At 48.8% G+C, this 20,359-nt stretch overlaps 1 protein-coding gene across 7 annotated transcripts in view; it reads left to right on the forward strand.

Moving 5' to 3' along the window:
- Nucleotides 1-20,359, forward strand: part of LOC134515692 (uncharacterized) — a 128,883-nt gene that overhangs the window by 69,305 nt on the left and 39,219 nt on the right. For 3 of the 7 annotated variants that reach the window (XR_010071074.1, XM_063334941.1, XM_063334940.1), the window contains exons 1-2: nucleotides 5,593-11,089; nucleotides 13,073-13,193. Coding sequence is in view for 5 of the 7 variants with exons in the window: in XM_063334941.1 (XP_063191011.1) it covers nucleotides 10,599-11,089; nucleotides 13,073-13,193 (612 nt within the window). In the remaining 2 variants the exon portion in view is untranslated. Of the gene's footprint in view, nucleotides 1-5,592; nucleotides 11,090-13,072; nucleotides 13,194-15,906; nucleotides 16,742-20,359 lie in introns of those variants that run through there. The other 4 variants (XM_063334938.1, XR_010071075.1, XM_063334937.1 and 1 more) reach the window with 4 other exon arrangements.

The following is a 20,359-nucleotide window of genomic DNA, read 5'->3' on the forward strand; positions in this document are numbered from 1 at the left end:
TGGTCTGAAAGTAGGATGGTGTTACTCCATCCGCACCTAGGGAGCAGGGAAAGCTGCAGCCACGTCCAAAGTGACATAGCTACAGCAGACGAGTGGAAGTAAGGAATGAGATGGGCTGTAGGTGTCAGCAATAGAAACAGGTATCAATGCTGAAGCGTGACAGTGGCAGCCAAGGAAGGGAGAACAAGAGCTTCAGGCTCACCAGTGCTTATTTTGCAAGCAAACCAAACCCACTGAAACACATCTACAGGTTAGAGTCAGCGATAGAGAAGGATCTCTGGAGTTACGAGTGCTGAAGGGTGCCTGGAGACAGGGGATAAAGACTGAAGAAGCAAAGGACCAAAGAGGGAATACAGACTTGAAAAGTGTGTCAAATCGTGGGTCCGTGAGTTATGTCATGAATGGATGTGTCCTGATGGCCCAAGCGGGCTTGAGCTAGGAGATGAGCACAGCACTGAGATTTTCAACAAAAGAGACGAGGACAGGTCAAGAACAGACCTTTGTATCCTGCAAAGAGCTTGTCTGTGAAATGGAGGGAAGACCCTTGCTACAAGTAACCCTAAGTATGTTGCAGCATCTTCCATGATTTTAGGATTGGAGGGAAGGAGAGTGATAGAATAATACTTGGCAAAATCGCGGGGGTAAAGAAACCTTTTTGGGGGGTGAAAAATGTCACGGTGTCCTGATATGGAGAGAGATGAGAGCTGGACTGCAAGAAGGGAGAATGCGGTATGGAGAAAAGAACGGTAAAGCTCAGCTGATCTTGTCTTGGTTTGGGCATCATGCTTAAGGATTCTGGCAGTGCTCAGTAATTGGTGAAGCTGGTGCAGATCGCAATGGCTCCACCAGCACAAGAGCAGCAGTATTTGACAGGTTATAGTGCTCTCTGGAAGATACCACACTTTCCTGTAGAGACCCCTGAAGATAATGGGCTCTGGGCTCTCAAGAGAGAGACCATTCAAGCAATTCATCTGGAACTAACGCGCTTTGTGCCTTTGACTGGACCGTGCTTTTCTATATACCTCCTGTGCCTAGTGAGATCCAAACTACACTGTAATCGTTTCTGTACAAGACAGCAAAAGGTGTTATTTAAACCAAAATTTAGACTGATACACCTTCCCTGGCAAATAAGCTTGAATAATTACAGCATTTTAACAGTAAAAAAGTATCTGTCTTAATTGCGTTTCAGAGGATTAAAATCTACCACCTTGTCTCAGTGCAGAAAGAACAGCTGGCAAAATGAGGTTCCTCTCTACATCCTAAATGGAATCTGTCCTCACCAGCCCCAGTTAGCTTTTAGCCTGCTTATTTCTCTGTTAATTAAAGATGGCCCTTCACAGGGACTTAATTGAGGAGAGGAAGGAGGCAGCAGCTATGCTCACTCTCCTGTCTCTGTGCAGATCCTCCCCTCCTGTCTCAGCAGACAGCCCTTTGGCTTGCTGCCTTGGGAGGATGGTAGTCACTGCAGTGACTGTCTGAGCAATGGGGTTTGTGATGACTGGGATTTTTGAAGTGGGTCTGAGTCCTGCTGGCTCGCAAAGAGAGTGAATTCTAAAGGGTCATGAATACCTAGACCCCTTGGGAACTTCAGCTATCCCACCAGACTTGAAATTGTGGGAACAGCTATAGGGATCAGCTTTGGCATGACCAAAGGTGCCAGCTCATCCTGCGTTAGAAATAGTTTCTAGGCCTTGGGTTGGCTTCACAAAAATAAAAAATAGTCTGGAGAGACTTTCATCTCCGCTAGTAACAAAACAGCACTGCCCGCCAAAATTACTGTGACTGATGTCTGCATTCTGTCAAAAAATGAGACCTGTCCTTTTCATATAGGAAAAAATGCACACTTTTCTTGTCAATTGCAATTTTCCACAGTGCCTGCAAAGAAAAAGCTGTTCCTGTCCTCATGGGCTACAGTCTATTTGTTCCTCTTGTACAGCCTCTGAAAATGTTAGTTGTCCTTTGTAAATGAGCCATGTCTGTGAAGGAGAGCGCTACTTTTCTCCAAACTTGAGTTAGGCCCTTGAGTCGATCCAGAGGATTGTTCAGAACAGGGAAGCTGGTGCCTGGGGTATCTACGTCTGCTCTGTTGGGGAGGGAAGGAGAGGGCTTCGCACAGAGAGGAATTTCAGTCTGAATCACAAACTGTAATTTTGTTTGAAATGGAAGAGTAGATGCAGTGCAAAACTGAAGAGGGAAGTGCCTTGAACTCTTTGAAAATTCCTGAACTTCCTATTAATAGATCTCTGTTTAAAATAATGTGAAAAATTAAATCTCTCTAAGGCATTGAATCATGTGCGTTCCCACGAGTGCTCAGCGTGTGTCTGCGCTCCACATATCTCATCCGATGTTGTCCCTCCCATATTGGCTCCAGGCTTACATTGCAGCAGGAACCTTGGTGGGTCCTGCAGCATCTCAGCTTTGGAGATTCATAGCTGGCTTGGTGATTTTATAAAACATTTGTGTTCTCCATACTTTATTAGTCACTGACAGACTCATTGTTTATAACATACTTCTCAGCAAGCTGTTTGCGACTCATCGCCCTGCTTGCTTTATAGTCTATAAATATTTAATTCTTTAATAAACTGCTTATATGTAATATCAAATGACTGATGTACTTCTTTCCCCTCTTCAGCAGTGCTACTATTTGCAAAACAATTCGTTTGGTTTTTTGAATAGCAATATGTTCTATAAATGCTTGAATTTCCTTTTTCTAAATCACAATTTCTTCAGGGTATTTGGTAAATTGACAAGCAGAGCAACGGTTCCCGTAGTGTTATAAGAGCTGCCCCTTCCTACAGCCTCCGTGGGGAGATTCACTTCAAAATGGTCACAGACTTGTAATCAGAAAATATTTGGGACACCGGAGGTAACATTTCACACCTGTGCATGTGGAAAAGCAGCAATAGCCTGTAGGGGCCAGAGCACCTCTGCAGAAGCCATGTGAGAGCACGTTCAGCGTTGCACGGAGCCGGGTGCCCAGCCTTTCAGAGTGGGTATTGTGGAGCGAGCATCACTGCCTCTTGCTGCAGGCTGCATCACCACCTCCTCGGCCTCGCCCACGGACCTGTTGTGTATACGCACACTCCACGCTCATTTTCCCAGCTGCTTCTTTTCGGGAGCACTTGTAAAAAGAGTGACTCTGACTAGTCTTTTGGTTCTAAGCTGCTTGTCTCCATCTTCCCTGGGGGTCTCTTGCCCTGGAGCAGGCAGAAGCCTGCGTGAACTCATCTGGCAGTTCCCAGCCTCTCCTTCCTTTGGCCCTCCTCCCATAGTGTTGGATGCTTTCCTGCATTTGACAGTAGCAACCTTGAGGACTGCAGGAAAAGTGTCAGCCAGGTGAGGCCACCGCTAGAGCCATTGATCTGGTTTGCAGCCTGCTCCACGTCTTGGTCAGAAAACCCTCCTAGGATTTGGCAGCAAGCTCTGGTCAGGGTGGACGGGCTGCCTTGACTGCACTAAGACCCATGGGCAGAGGGAAAACTGCCCTGCCGTGCTCTGCAGTTAGGATTGTCCATCGTTGCAGGCACAGGAAGGGAACTATGAGACTGCACCACCTCCTCTGTGCCTCATAGCCTGTCTTTCAGTCCTTATCTTGCCCTCCACCTTAGGGCAGATTTGTGTTTGGGCTCCTGCACTGTCAACCCCTTCCCTTCCCCAGTGGCTAAGGCTCACAACGTGCAAAGGCACTGTTCAGGACTGAGGTCCCTGCTTGTGCTGCCAGGGCAAAACCAGGTCGGGGGAAGGATCCAATACCTGGAATGATGACAAGGGCATGGCACATGCATGGCTTTTCTGTGGAGCCACATTGTGTTTGTTTCAGTTATTCCGTATTCCCAGGCTCCATTTGGTCTTTGACAGACAGCGCCTCTGCATTGAGCTGCTTTGAGGCTGGAGACCAGAAAGACAGGGCAGGGTCGGGTGGCGCCTTCTGGGTTGCTGTTCCACAAGGTCCAGACCAGCAGTGCCATTGTTCTGGGGTCAAGAAACAATCAGTTGGGGTGGACAGGGTGGAGGTGATCTGCTCAGGTCACTCCAGCTGCTCATGGCTGCTCAGGTCCCTACAATAAACTGGCTTTGGGCTGCTCGCTTGGGTCTAGGTTGATTTTAGCACAAGTTCCTTTTCATCAGGACAGCAATATGTCTTAGCCATGCCTTTGAGAGGGCTGCGTGGACAGGATATTCACATCTAACTTCTGAGTTAAGTTGACGATTGGGTTGTCCCTTGTGTCCTGAATTTTTGAACGCTGTTTGAAACTGCGAGCAGAGAGAGCCCGGATTTAGGATTATTGCCCAGAGGCTGTACGGATGTCCTATTTTTTATCGGAACTGGCAGTCTCTTCCTTTCTGCTCAGTCTCCTGGGCGCCTCTGCAGAAGGGTGTGTGCATGTGCATGTGTGCGACAGGGATGCATCTGTTGAGATGCACAAAGGAACTGGAGGCAGATGACAGCTCGACGGGTCTGTGGTTAGGAGTCCTTAAGCAGCATTGGGCAGCAGCTTCCCTCTTTGCTTCGGGTCACTGCATCCTCTGCACATTGGTCCTTAGACAGATACAGACTAGAGCATAATCCTCCTGTTCGGGGCTCTCAGTGCTCCCTTTGTGATGGGGCCTGCCTAAGGAGACCTGGTTACCGTCTGCAGCCTCCTTCGGGCAGGTTTTCATGCCACCCCTGTGTCTGGGACAAATGGCATACCTTTAAGAGGCAGCGAAACCACCCCACTCTGACAGCTGAGGATCTGCTCAAGAGCGTTTCTAAAGCCACAGGTGAAGTCTGTGCATGCCCACAGCGTGGCAGAAGAGGAGAGCTCCTCTCACAATGGCTCCCATCTGCAATAGCCTTTCCTCTCCATCCTGCCTCTCCCTTTTCGGGTAGAGAGGAGAGCAACGCTCTCTCCCTCCCTGGAGACCAGGTCTGGCTGTAGCTTGAGCCTTACCCACAACCGAGGGTGCGGCAGAGGCTGAGGAGGCTGTGAAGGCAGAGGCGTTCAGGATCGGTGTAGGGCAAGCACATAAGGCACAGACCTTCCAAAAGCTGGTGTCAAACACAGCCGAAGTGAGGGTGTTGCTCTTTGCCGCTGGTCCACTGTATCTTACTTGGTTCAGCCCTTGCTGATGTATGTAGGTGGAAACCCCTGGCCCAGAAGCGCATTCGTAGCAGAACAGAGTAGCCAAGAAATCCTGTTTCCACAGGCACGTATTTTTGTCCTTGTAATATCCAGTGGTACCATTCACTGCTCTGAGAAAAATGGGTGAAGGCAGATCTGGCCAGCTCCCGTCTCTCTGTGTCCCCAGCAGCCTCCTTGATGGCACACGTGGCCAGGAGCTGCTCTGCCCCAGGCCCAGCTGCAGCTGAGCCCCGTGTCCCACTGTCCCATGGTGGGGACACAGAGCTGGCAGGGCAGGGACCTGCTAGGCGCTGCATCAGGGCTCTGTCCCTTGGGCAGTACACGCAAGCCTGGCATCAGCCAGCGCCAGCGTGCTGCCGTGTTGTCACTCCACCCTTGAGGCTGTCATCGGACCCCTCCTTTGCCACCAAGCTGTGGCACTTAACACATTCTCCCTCCAGTTCCTCTTCTCCTGTCCCCCTCCCACCACACACTTCATTGAGATTTCTGAATAAAAACTGGGAATTGTCCAGGCATCCAGCTCCCAGCACTCCGAGTCTCCAGGCGGCGAGCGTGCCTGCTGCCCTGGCTTAAGTATGAGTAATGATAAATAAGTAAATCGCGCAGTGGGCTGTGCTATTCCCTAATGAGCCTGTTTGTCCCAAGCACAGTGCAAAAAAAACCTCTTCTCCTTGGCGATAACCTTTCTGCGTATTAACATTATGTATGCATTCATGTGACTTCCTCTGCCTCACCACCACCTCTTCAACTCATTTAAATAAAAATAATTTATGTGGACATTCCTTCAGTCAGGATTCCCCCCCCAATAATATTTCGTTGATGCTGTGCACCCAAATGGGGTCGTTATGCTTTCGCATATCATTAGGGCTTTATAAAGAACAACAGCGACATCTGCATGTGCCGCAGCGCTACAGAGATGGGGGGAAAAATACGGAAAACAAACCCCAAATGAGCTCCAAGCTCATCTGGCTCTGTCTTTCCTCAGTGCCTTCGCCACCACCACGGACACAAGTAATTGTACAGTGTAATCACATCACGGCTCATCTGAATATTCATAACCAAGACAAAGACTTGGAGGAGAAGAAAAGTGGGGGAGGGAAAGGAGGAGAATTTAAATACAAAACAGCATTTCATTTTGAAGCAAAGTTCCGCATTCAGCTCAAGAGATTGTCTTGATACCGATATTGTCTGTCTGCCGTTCCAAAGTGGTGGGCAGTGGTAGCATCGCACACATAGCCCCCTCCGTGGAGAAAGAAAATAAAGCACAACAACAAACAGCGACAGAACTGCCCCCAGCAAAAGTGATATTTGAAGAGTCGCCAACGGTGGCTAACCAGCTGCTGTTTTTCCAGGAAAGAAACAGTCTATTGAGGGAGCTTTATAAAGACCCCAATTAATATGTTGTGCATGTATAAGATCTACAAAGAGCCCACTGTGTTCCTCCCCCCGCAACCACCACCTTCTCTTCCTGATCAGTGCCAGTGGAGAAGGATCTGAGCTACCAAATAATTGATTAATCACTTCAGCAGTGACAACACCCCTCTCCAAAATAAAGAGAGAAGAAAAACAAACACAAAAAGAGGCAACTGTTCGCTAATTAGTGTGTAAATTACCGCTAGTTCCATCCTTCTTTGTACCTTTAAAAAGGAAAAGAAAAGAAAAGAGAAAGAGTAGAAAAATATAATCCCCATCTTAATGTATATGTTGTCTTCATTTCTTTCGTATTACTCTGATATCCTTTACTAGTATTAACCCAGAAGTGTGGTGGTTGTCGAAGCTGTGGCTGGCTCTGCCAGTTCATTCCCCAAAGAGCTCCTATTTCCATTCCACTGGAGCTTATATTCCTTTAAATGTCTAGCGCAGCATCATTTCCCCCTTTCTAATACATCACTCTGCTGGAATTAGAAGAATCCAAGGTTATATCCAACTTCAAAGGTTTCCAAGTCATCATGATTTTAGTAAAAGTAGAAGACAGATCATGGAACAAGTCCCTGGCTTTTGAAGATAGGCATCATAGGGACCTTCCTCCCTCTGTCTGTTTCTCGCTCTCCCTCTCTCTCCCCCCAACTTTGTACCTCTCCAGCTCTGAATGTCCCGCGCTAGCGCGGTTTAATGATATGCAAATGAAATATGCATAAAACCATTCTACTGTATGATGATTAAACACTGGAGACATTAACAGCCGACGCTTCGCTGTTTGACTATAATAATCTTTCCCGAGCATCCACTTTGATTGCAGAGTTATGGAAACCCATAGCAGTTGGCAGAGAGAGAGTAAGAGAGAGAGCGAGAAGGAAGGAGAGATGCAGGGACGCATCACCCATCTCTGCATTTATCCCACTCCAGGAGACGTTTCCCCCCCTTTGTACTGCGTTCCTACTGCTGTCTTTTGTAATCCATCCATGCGGTCGCACCAGGGCGATTAACGGGAAAAAAACCCTCTTTTCTCTTAATGTTTCAAAGCTCATTAGCCAAACGATTATTCCTCATTAACAGCGAAAGCTCATTCATTAAAAGAAAAAATATGCCCAAAAGATGCCAGCGCTGTTAATCCCAAGCCCTGTAGCTGGGCTGTAAATCCCATGCTAGTATTTTCCATGCAGAAGGGAAGCGCGCCAATCCACAAAAAAAAACCAAGCAAAAAGAAAACATTTTGTGTGTTTTGTAAAATCCGCAAGAGAGGCAATTAATATTCCCGTTGTATGACTTTATTTTTGTCTCTCCCTTTTGTTTCCAGTGCCCTTCCCTGGCTCAGCGCCTGGTGCCAACAGAACACCTTGCAGGATCCTCAGCAGCGCAGACAACGTAAGTAGCCAGCTGTCCCTTGACGCCCTCTTCCAAAAGCCCCAAGCCCTCCGGACCCTGCGGAGCGCCTGTGCGGCTCTTTCCCTCGCTCACCCCTCCGGAGTGCCACCTGGGTTTCACAAGTAGCACCTTCCAAATCTCTCTGTCTTCCAAGTTTGTGCATGTCTGTGTGGCATCCCTCCTCCTCCTTCACTCCCATAGTGGATCTTGTAAAGGGCTTCAGATCGGCCCCATTCATCTCCCTGGTGATAGCAGTGAATGTAGATAAATCTCTGACTGCCTGCTTGCTGCTGGAGTATGATTTTTATTTTGTCTTCAGTGTATACCTAGGTCAAAAAGTGGGATGTATACTGACGTTGGGTGAGTGTGTGTGTGTGTGTGCCTGTGTCTTTCTCACTCTGTGTCTTTCTCTCTCACCCAAGCACACAAACATACATCTCCCTGCATGTGTGTGTGTGTATATTACACGCGTGCACACAAATATATATCCACACACGGACGTATGTGTGTATACACAGAGGTATACACACATCTCCGTCATACACACCCCCACACTCACACATCTAATCTGCAATTATCTGAGGCATTGTGTGCATATGTGTATGTGTGTCCATACGCACACTGTTCTGTGTGCGTATGTGCATACACAGGCATCTCTCGCTACACCGATAAACATTCCCTCTCCTCCCAGCAGAGGCTGTATGCAGCTGTGATCCTGCCCTATAAGAGCCGTATTCCGTCCTTCCTTCGGCGTGCTATTCGGAGACCTTCAAGCTCCCTTCTCGGAGTCTCTCCCGAGCTGCAGAATTGGCATCTTTCCCTGAGGTTGTCCGAATGGCAAGTGGCATCGTCTGTAGCTTGCATTCTTGCAGCTTCTTATGGCATTTCTCTCTCGATGTCGGCTATTCCCTTTTGTTTGTTGTTGACTGGGCTGGGTGTGGTTGGGGTTTTTTTGGAGTTAATTGTAAACGAACCTGAATGGCAAACACGCCAACAGCTTGCGAAAAGAAAAAAAAAAGAAAAAAAAAAAAAAGAAAGCCCCACACAAACGCCTTCTGCTGCGACAGATGCCCATGTTGCCCCTGGCATGGAGAACGGGCACAAGGGGTTTGTTGTTGAGGTTTTTTCTGTTGCTGTTTTTATTGTTCGCATTTCCCTTTTCCCTTTATTTTTAAAGACTCCAAGATGCCGGCCTCGGCTTGGAACGGAGCGGTGTCATGGCGGAGACGACGGCCTTTGTCTCACAGGGTGTGAAAGCATCCGTTGTGCTGGCTCCACTGCGGCAGAATGACGTTTAAAGGGGGGAAAAAGTGCTGAAAGTCCGAGTTGCGCAGCGCTGGTGGGGGAGCCCCTGGCCCCACAGCGGCGTGCGTCCGAGGAAGGGCTCGCAGCGAAGGAGCCTAGTCTGTAATCCTGGCACTCGCGCCTCCGGTTGCTGCCTGCCGTTTGCTCCTGGGGGTCTGGATAATCTCCCTTGGCTTTACCGCACTGTCTGGCCCGCGCACAGGGCCCCCGTAACATATACCCGCTGCCGCGATCGCAGGGAGCTGTGGCGTTGCCACTGAATGGATGGCACTGTGCCAACTCCGCTGCCATCCGCCCTTGCAGCTCTTTTCCTCCCTCCTCCCTCCCGCTCTCCCCTCCTCCTCCTCCTCCCGTCGACTTGACGTTAATTAACACACGGGTTAATTGATTTTAAAAGCTGAAGAATTACAGTTAACTTTTCCCACAGGGTACGGACGCCAGCCGCTTGGCACGGTTCTGCCGCTCGCGCTGGTGCAGGGGGGCAGGGAAGAGCCCGCAGCAAAACCAGCGACTGCGGAGGGATGGACGGACGGTCGTCCGCCTGTTGGAGTGTGGCTGGGGGCGGCTGACGCGCTCCTGCCTCGTCCTCCCGACATGTCACCGCTATATTTTGCTATAAACAATCAAAGCAATCCCTCCCCTCGCCTCTCCCACCCACCCTCCTTTCAGAAAGGCGAGCTCTGTCGAAGTTTAAGCAGGGAAGCCGTCCCCCCCAAAGGCTTATCACAGCACACAAATGACCAGCCTCTGCGAGGTCTTGCACCGCAGGGCTCCCCACCCCGAGCACCCTGCAACTGCTGAGGTGGGGCATCGGAGGACCGCTGCCTGTTATGGGTTCATCCTGTCTTCCAGCGCTCTTTTTCGTTGCCTTAATTGGCTCAGATACGTTGCTTGGGGTGAAATATCTCAACCAGGGGAAAGTTAGTTCGTTGTAATTACGAGAGAAATAAACCATGTGAGGGCTTTGTTTTTGTGCTTTTGCTCTCCCTCGCCCCAATCTCTGCCGCGAGTGAGGGTGAGTGACGGTGCGGCTGGGAGGAGACGCAGCAATGCTGGGAACTTGCTGCTTTCACCTTCCCGTGCTTTCATTTTATTTCATTTTGTTTTTTTAAAAGCATGAAGCAAGTGAAGCGACGAGAGGAATCCATTATGCAAATCAGGTCACATTTGCATAATGTCTCATGACTGGAATATGCAAATGAGTTGTATAATTTATGAGTGCCAGTGTCTGTCTAAAAGTGTTTCCCAGAATTTATAAAAAGTGAGACGCAGGGAGGGCAGCTGGGCTGGCTGCCCTGCCAGGAGGGCTCTGCGCTTTCTTTTCAAAGTCTTCCTTGAGATCAGCAGCTCAAACGCTCATTAATGAGAAACAAGCCCCCCTTTCCACCCTGTCCCCCTCGGTTTATTTTCCATTTCTCCCTCTGCCAAGCCCCCGCCTGCTCCCTTCGAACTTCTCCAGGAGGCGTTCGGCTGGTGCAGGGGAGCCGGGACCGCGATGGCCGCGCAGTCCCGTGTCGGCTGGCTCAGCCTGGGTCTCACTCTGGATGTCTCTCGGGCTCGTACCAGCAGGAGAGACCCTGCCTTTCAGGCAAGCGAGCTCCATGGGCACAGTGTGCATCAGGGAGCTGCGTTGAGAGGCTTGCCTCCGACAGGCATGGTGGGATTATTTGCAATGCGCCACGTCTAAGTTGTGCTTTGAGTCAGAGACCCGTGCCTGACCTTCGGAAGAGCTGCAAGGTCGGTGCAGGGGTGGCAGTGCCAGTGGAGAGAGACCTCGAGTTTCCTGCCCAGAGCCGGCAGTGTTCAGCTTCAGCACTGAAGAGGTCTCCGGAATATCTGGAAATGCAGGACAGGTATCAAGACTCTCTTTCTTTTTCTTTTTTTTTTCTTCTTCTCTGCGTGTTTGGAGATCTTGGGAGCATCAGGAGAATGCAGGTAGGCTATTTCACGTGGGGACACCACTGCTCTGAGCTGTCTGCACAGGGAGAGGGTAAATAATAACAGACACGGGCACGTGGAACGCTGTGGTGTGGCAGTGACTGCGGCGTGGCTCTGGCGCGTGGATCGCAGCCTGCCCACTCCGGCCAGCGTCCAGCGAGGAGCGGCAGGGTGGGTGAGCCCAGGGGTCGGGGGCAGCCCAGCATCAGCCTTCCTCAGCTCTGGGAGGTTTCCGAAAGGGCTTTTGGACAAGAAAGTGTGATTTGCTTTTCTCGAGAATCTGCATTTCAATTGTAAAAACTGTGTTTATCTCTCTGGTTTCAAAACAAGTTTTTTTGTTAGTTACCATCTAAACTGATGAATCTCTCACTTGCAATTGGTTTCAAAATGTAAGTCTTTGTGTGGTTTATTTCATAGATGCAGGTCTTGAGTCTGACAGCGTATGTCATACTGAACATCTCCAGCACAAAGAGTGAATTCATAAACTGTGCTTTTACCTGTGACTGTAGGATTCCTGGAGTGGGACTATAAAAGAACCCTCTGCATTAGGTGTAAGGAAGGCAAAGCTGGCATGTCTTCTGTCTTGATAAGCTACTTCACCCTCAAGGCAGCAGCACATCCAGACTCCAAAGCATCTTTTGCTTATGTCTGTTCCACGTCGGTGCCTTCCTCCTGCACCGAAGAGTGACTGTCCCCTGTGCTGGTCCTCACCGGTGCAGTTAGCAGAGAAGTAGCTGAGTCTGACCTTGAGCCTGCTCAGGGAAAATGACTGGATCAGGGCCACTGCAAATAACTGTTGTGTCTGCTGAGGGCAGCGGGAGACAGGGTGTTTTGTGGGGAGCTGCAGCAGCAGGAAGGGCCGAGGGCCATGGGAGGGAGCAGTGTGGTAGCCCCGGGGAACATCACGCAGCTCTGGGACTGGTGGCCCTGCAGTGTCAGGAGTCAGGGCCGTTTTTAACCTCTAGGCAAACCATGCTGCCTTGCTCATCGCTAATGCTCCTGCAAGCTGGAAAGGAGAGGAGGACATCTGTTCACTTGTTAGGGCGTTTGGTGTAGCATCAGCAGATCCTGCACCAGGACTTGAGTTGGTTGTCTGGTCGGTACCTGTGACGGGCAGTCTCTCAGGGCTGGCCAGCACCGAGGCCTGGGGTCATGGGGTTGGAGGAGGACCTCTGAGGCTGTGGAGCAATTCAGAGGCATCAGACGGAATTCAGTCTCCATCTGGGGAGATCCCACAGCTCTATCTGGAGCCTCTCCCCTCCGTGCCCTGCTTTGCACAGGGTGCTGGTCGTGGTGCCCCATCCCTGCCACTGCTTCTAACCCATGTGGCACAAGGAGAATATCAACAAACGTGGGACAGAAGAAGCAACAGAAGCTGCACTTCTCCTTCTCGAGATACAGCGCGCAGTTCAGGTTTCCCTGCTACTTCACCTTCTCTCTCTCCAAGGCACAGCTCTCCCCAGGACCCCTGTCATGCCATCCTCTGCCCTGATGTCCCCAGGGAGAGCAGCCTGCTGGAGGACTCCCTCCCTTCCAGTGGGCAGGGCCTTCTATCTATGTGTTGCTTTTTGGTATTTTTATAAAACCATCAAAACTCATGAATGTTCTCTTTTGGTTTTGATGCTGCACTGAGGACTGGTGAATGTCCTGAGCTTTGGATTTAGGGATGAAACAGCTTCTTTGGGGTGGGAGAATGAAAGTTTATCCAACGTATGCTCTGAAATTTCCATATCTACTGGACAAGATTTTCTGGACTTTGTAGGTCAAGTAACAAGGGACAATAGCATGGGGAATCCCTCACACGGTATCACTCATTTATAGTCTGTGTTTCTATTGAGGTGGTGCTTTTTGCCAGCTGAATAGAGTGCGCCTGACAGACCCTTGTTGCTTTCTTCCAGTGTCCTCCTGTGCTTGGCCTCTGTGGTTCTCCACCTGCGGCGTTGGAAGGATTCCCTGCAGGTCCCTCCTGAGACTTCCCCGGGCCTCTCTCTGCAGTTCTTGCTTTCTGTACCTATGGAGGTAAGCCATCTGAAACACTAATCAGCAGACTTGTGAGCTGAGGCTTCTCTGCATGTAGGGGCCTGCTCAACAGAGCATGGTTTAGCCATGTGCCTACTAACGTTACCTGTTGTTGTAATTTCCACCAAGAGGAGTCCCCACATCCTCGCTTTTGCCACCTTCCATTCCTCAAGTACTGATGCTGGTTTAAGCAATGGGATACTGTAATAGGTAACCACTGGGACCTCCAGTTCCCTCCTCACCTCTCCTGGTTAAGGCATGCAACATCAGGCAATGCTAGCCTGGGTTGGATGGATGCTCCTGATTTCCCATTCCTGCTGGTGTTGAGCTCCATGACAGTGTGAGCTGTTGATGCCAATGTCGTGACCCGTGTTCTGAGCTGCCGGCTTTGTCCCACCCTTTCTCGGTTTTGCACAAGAAGGGCAAGCTGCAGGCAGAGGTCTGAGCACTGCTTTCTGAACAGGTCTGTGAAGGCACCAGTCTTCCAGCAACAGGCATCAGCCATCAGCATCGTGTTACCAGCCTTGGCACACCTAATGGATGTGCCTGACATTAAAAATGGCTTGTCTGCATGGGGCTTATTGCCTGATGGTTGTAGATAACAACAGTTGTAAGCAAAGTGCATAAAATCTTTAAATCTTTAACAAATCTCTCATTAATCCCAGCTAAGTAGATTAAAGCTGACTGCAGGCTTTAAAAGGAAGCAAGCTGATCACTTGTAAGACAGAGAAAATATATACAATGAAAAACAGTCAGACAGAGAGGGTGTAATGTGCAGTTCCTTTGTTCCTGGTCTAGATAAAACTAGGATGGCAGTCAGCCCAGTAGGCTTGGGTTCAATGGAGCCAAAGATTCAATGAGATGAGACTGTACAGCATGATTCTATATAGCATGCTTCGAAAATATCAAAGATGCTACAGGCAGATATTGTCTATGCACTGCAGACTCTGGAAACGAAGAAGTTTTGTATGAATGGCACCTTCAGAAAAACAAGACAGAACGCTGAAGTCCCAGATGAAAATCAGGATCCTCCTCAAGGTTCAGCCTGATGCTAAGGTCCTGAACATGAGAAGGGCCTGTTTGTGGCCTCTGGTACTCTCTCTACTGTGGTCACTGGAACTGATCCGTATTTGTAGATATAACTCTGATTGGAAAGGAACTGGTTAAATATCTTAGCAGAATGAAATTCAGCCAGATATTTACATTTTGCTTCAGTAACCGAAGGAGTGGATTTTGTAGGATTAGGCTCTTAGCTGGAGTGATTTGGGGTTTCTCTTCCTTAGAACCACGTGTTCCTTTTCTAAAGATATAACCTGAGGTGTAAAGTACATAAACATTGCTAGCTGTAAATGTCGCGGGTACAGCTGAAAGCTCTTCAGCAAAGGCCGGACATATCTTTATAACCCATCCCTGTTGTAACTCAGTGACTTGCTCTCAGCTCTCCCCTTTGCGCACCCATCTGCCCATCCTATTTTTCTGCTCATACATCTGTCCATGGCTCCTGCTCATCCAGGACCATATACTGCCTGTCACTCTCTCCCGTGTTTTGTCTGTCCCAGCCCCTTATTTCAATGGTGCCCATTTTCTTTGCAACTTCAGTGACTCTGTTTTCACTGTCTTTGCCTTTGACTCTTGTCACGGCACTGTCCCCAGCCCAACAAGGACTAGGCCTTTCTGCTCTAGCATCTATATATGTGTGTTTCAAAGGCGGCACCAGGATGACCAGTGCTAAAAATTGCAGCAGGACCTCCTGCTTCTATGGTCATGTGTCCGAATGGGAACACTGATGTTGTTTCCTGAAGATTCAGGTTGACAATCAGGTCAATGGCGGGTTTTCTGAGCTTGGTGGTAAGCAAGGGAAAGCAAGAGATGCAGGATAAATCTTCTGAAGGACCAAATGCTGCTTGACCAGCAAAGCCTGAGTGAGCCTGGGTCCACAAGAAGGGAGCTCTTGTGTTCCCACATTGGCAAGTGACATTTTGCTCTTTTGAGAGCAGCTGAAATCTGAGGGTGCTTTGTGAGCAGGGCGGGTGGTAATGTCCCTCTTCTCTACCTCGTCCTGCGAGATGGGCAGAACAACAGACTCAATACAGGTGATTCAGCCTGGGCCTTTGGCTGTGCAGTTAGATCTTTAGTGGCAGAAGGAAGAAGCTGGCTGAAGGTTTCAAAGCTGCCGTAGCAATTGGTCTCCTAAAACAGTCACACCTGTTTAAATAAAAAATTGCGCTTTGTCTAATCATGTGAGGAGATGGCTGAAAAACAAGAGCAGGAGGAGCTTCTCCCACAACTTTACCAAAATTATGAGCAGTTCCTGTTGTCCCTCTCAGATGATCATAGGATATTGTACTTAAATGCTGAGATCTGCTCACCTGACTCCCCAAATAGTCAGCTTCCTCACCCTGCAAACTGCCCAAGGGCGCAATAAGTAGGTTAATGCTTGCTTTAGGGTTAGCCTGAGGGTGAGAGTTCCCCATAGGAACAGCGGAGTTGTGTTTGCTTTGTGTGTGCGCCCGAGTTCATGCCCGGGGAAGCCTTCAAGATGAATGAATACCTACTGCTCCCATTTCATTGTTGTGTGCCGCTTCCTCCTCATTTCTGGCCCAGCAGTGGAAACCTGTGTAGCTTTGTGGCTGATTACCGAGTGGTCACTTTGCATAACAGTCCTGCTTATTGTGTTAATTCTGTGTTCATTGATGCCTTTCGTTCTTTACAGTTTTGATTCTTTTGTTTGGGAGCAAGTGGAAGGAGCGAGGGACAAGGACAGAGAAACAGAAGAAATGCAAAAGGTGGAGATTACATCTCTGAGTATGATTTGCATGCTGCAAACATCAGTATACTACAGCCTGGAGACATGGCTATTGCTGTGTCTTCTATTTCCAAGACACAGCCTATGTGCTGGGTTCCCTCACGGTTCTCTGTACTCAGAATCTGGAGCACAAGTCACAGGCAGCTGAACATCTTGAAGAGGGTCAAGACAGCCCAAGGCATCTCTTTGGGGCTTTGAAGCCAGGTAGCTCAGGTCAAAGCAGGCAGCACTAATGTAGCTCCCAGAAAACTGATTTCAGCTCCTTTGTGTCATCCTGTACCTCCCAGCCGGGGAATCCCTCTGCGGCGCTCTCTGGGACTGAGGAATTGCCCTTGTGCCCTGCGTGCACTGCAGCGAGTGCAGCTGCTGGGAAGAGCTACAGGAGAAGCAAACTTAACTGCACATCCCAGAGGCTGGTTGGCTTGGTCGCTTCTTGGCTTGTGCTTGGAAAGAAAGGCTGCCAGCTGCACGAGGCAGAAGCCCCACAGGCCAGACACTTACTGAGATCCAGAAACAATATCTCTTCTTCATGCTCTGTTTGCTCACCACTAGCATCCTGCCCTTCCATTTAGACAGGGGTTGACCCGGAGAAGCCAAGCACCCAGCATTTCCATGGGATCCTGTGCTGTTTCGTAAACATCTCACCCTGAAAGAGTGAGATGGGCCTGCCTGGCACAGCTCTGAGCCCTTGACCTCTGTGTTCTCCACAGAACCCTTTTGCATCAGGGCAGACTAGTGCAGGGAGGAGCAGGTTGTTACATCTTTTTCCTCCAGCTGTTTCTTATGAATCGGAGTGATTCTGGATTCAGATTCTGAATCTGGATTCAGGTCTCTGCCAGACCAGGCACAGTGAGGCTGACAGGACTAAGATTTTCATTGGGATGGCGATGTACTGAATATTTCAAACAGGTTCAGTCAAGAGTGGCTTGTGTGTGACCAGGACCAGGCTGTTTGCTGAAGATCAGAGACCGTTCTGCTGCAGAAAGGAAAGGGTCTTCTGCATAACCTGGCGTACACAGAGCTGATGCCTTGTTGCCTTGTTGCCCAGTTCTCATGCACGTTCTGTCTAGCTGCTCAAGCCCTGACTCAGCCACCAAGGCCACATCTCAGGTTTCCGTTGCACTTTTCCAGTAGTGGTTTGGTTTCTTTTTTGCTTCAGCCTCACTTTAACCAGGGTAAATAATGGAGCAACAGGAACTGAGGTTTCAGGTGGTTTTTAAAGAGCAACTTATTTGCTGGTTAAAGATTCGACTCGGGGAAGCAAATCAGAGCCAGAAAAAGGCAAACGAAGAGGTACATTCTGCCAACTTTCAGTTACCACGTCTCTGCTCCAAGAGACCTTGAGCTTAGGCAGTCAGCTTCAGAGCAGCAGAGCTGTTCTCCTGCTCAGCTGCTTGATCTGTGCATTGAAAGCCCAGTCCTGGAAGAAAGCCTGTGTGATGACACGGGGCGTACGCTGCTGGCTCCTCAGCAGTGGCGTATCTGAAGTGGTGATGTTAGACCTGGAGATGAGATTCCCTTATAGGCATCTAGCTGGAGGTAGTCCTAGAGGGAAAAAGAAGGTCGTGGTGGGGAAGCAGGAGCTCTTGTGAAGTGAGAGAGCTCGGGACCAGAGAGAGGAAGCAGAGTGCTGTGCTGTTACAAGCGGGAATGGAGTACTCGTGTCCAAAGCGACTTGAGTAGTTCATACTGTAGCAGGAGCCAACAGAAGCACTTCCGTCCCGCAAGACTGGATTGTTTCTTTTCTGGAATATGCTGGTCTGCACAAACTGTCACATTGGATTGGTTCATTCTATGTTAGCCATTTGCAACCTCAAGTCAGGTGTGTTCATTGTGAAGCTGTAGAAGCCATCAGTGAAGGCACTGACGGATGTTTTAAATGCAGTAAGGGACCAGGAAAGGTGCTAACAGAATCCAGACAGGAGCAGCATGGATTCCGGTGGCATGGCCAGCGTGCCAAGTCCAGCACGGCTTGCGGGTGCTCAGACACTGCTGTAGCGTTAACTGGCCAGCTCCACCTGCACAGACAGGGACCCAGCCAAGCACAGCAGAAAAAAATAGACCAAGGCTTCAGCATGTTCTCCGACGAAATGTTGAAATACCTAGTGAATTGCCCTACACTAGAATATTTTAAGACTTTTTAAAATAAAGCAAAGAAGGACTCTAAGACCACTAAGTAAACACCAAAGCACAGAGCATGAATGTCCAGTCGTGCTCCTCAGACATGCACGCAAACACCCGGGAAGTGCCAATATCAACATACTCAGTAGGTGCAGGGATCTAGGTTGCAGAAATAGGGGCTGCCCGGACCTCCTTCCCTGCACAGCAGCAGTCTGCCCCTTCAGAAAAGATTCAGAGGAATCCTGTGGATTTTCCAGTGGCTTAGCCTTAGATTTTCTGTTTATATTTGTATAACTTAAAATTTTCTATTTGCTCTGTGGTTTGTTCTTCTTCTTTGATGCTTCTTTGAAGCATCATCCATATTAAAACTTCAATTGTCTTTAAAAATGAATTATTTAACTGGTGTGAAATCCTGCCTAAACATTCTTATCTTCATTTAAAAGAGGCATGCATTGATTAATTACCAAATTAAACTACTGTGAACCCAAATTAAGAGTTTGCACTAGATTTTGCAGCAGTTGCATTAAATCTTTTTAAACTGATTTTTAAGTGATGCTGGTTTTACCTTAGACAAGGCTTTGATTTCAGTTCTGCCACGCTTATATGCTTTTCCTTGCATTATTTTTTCATTTCTTATTCATTCTTCCAGTTTCTGCCTCCCAGCCCTCTGTTCTCACCCTCCAGTGCTGTGGATTTTTTTTTTCTTCCTACCTTTTTCTGCAGTGTCACAGGCAACCTGCTCCTCTTCTTCTGGTCTCCACTTTCCTGGCTGTCAGTAGCATGTGCCTGCAGTTCCTCTCCCCTCTCCTCCTTCCTTGAAATCTGTGGAGTCTGTTTTTCTCCCCTGTGGAGTGCACAGAGGTTATTAAAGAAATGACAGGCTTACCTGTGTCTCTCAACAGTGCACGAGGCAGGTGCTAAGTGGGAGTGACTGCAAAAGGCAAGAGTGAATGCTGGGCATCTTTTCCAGCAGCGTCTGTCACTGTGACAGGCGTGTGCGTCACAGCCATTGAGGCACGGGAGCAGAAAGCTGGGTGCCCGCAGGCCACCATGAGCACCTGCACGGCAAGTGGGGTGACAGGCTGCCCAGGGCAGGGAGCGCGGGGCAGGGATGGGAATGCAGGAGAGCTCACTGGGGGGACTTTGGTCATGCCTCGTGCATCAGGTTGCCCTGTTTTCACTCGCTGCCAAACTAATTCCAAAAAAGGAAAACAAACCAAAATATGAATTGCAAATCTGTGTGTTCAAAAGCCATGAAATGAGAAACACGAGGTGCTTACTGCAACATGAATCCACCCATGTTGGACACGAGCAGCATTTCCTATTTCTGCTCAGAGTCCTAAATCCGTATCTCAGTTAAAACACGTCCAAGCAGCTATGGCTGGCAAAAACAGGGTTAGGGAGGAAAACAGGGAGGGTTTTGCTATGTTCATTATTACAGACTTTGACTGTGGCAAGGTGAGGTTAAAAGCGTGCCTAGAACTATGTATTCAAAGTTAATTTACTATTTAAATTTTAATGTTTGAAGTTCCTGTTTAATTTCCGTGTAAATATTAACTTGTATTGTCACATAAAGGTAGTATTGACATTTTCAATTAAAAGATTCTCTTTTTGGTTGCTTGCCACTTATTTACCCACTTTAAACCTGAAATTTTCTACACTCATTTTTGTCTTGGCATGATTTTTCTTTAATATTTCTGGGAAAAAAAACCAGTTTTGCCAAAAATCATTTTAACAGAAAAAAAATACATGACACGACTGGGGAGGAGGACCTTACAGATATTTCCTTGAAAAACACAAAAGCCTCTGTGCTTCGATGTAAAGATTTCAGTATTCTTGTCAGAAATATTTTAGCAATGTGCTGCACCTTGCCTTTAGAACTAGCCTTAACTGTGGCATTTCTCACCCTCCAGCCCTGCCGGGAGTGCCTGGGATTCTCTTCCACCCCCATTCCCCGCCTGCCCTCTCCCTGTCTGAGCACACTAGTCCCACAGCCCTGGCTGCATTCCCAAATTGCAAAACTCGGCGTGGTGGTGCAACTTCAGTTCAGCCTCGCCGTGCGTATGCCTTACACCACTGTTCTTTGATGACGTGCTGCGTGCGTGGTTACTGCTCTGTGAATGGATCAACGGGTGGCAAAGATGGTCACTGTGGGATTTCTCACCCAGCTGTTGTGGAAACCTGGGAGCGTTGCATGAATGACAGGCAGTGGCGTGGGAGTTGTCTCAGTGGGGAACTG

The sequence above is a fragment of the Chroicocephalus ridibundus genome, chromosome 4 (genome assembly GCF_963924245.1).
Source record: "Chroicocephalus ridibundus chromosome 4, bChrRid1.1, whole genome shotgun sequence".
Classification (NCBI taxonomy): Eukaryota; Metazoa; Chordata; class Aves; order Charadriiformes; family Laridae; genus Chroicocephalus; species Chroicocephalus ridibundus.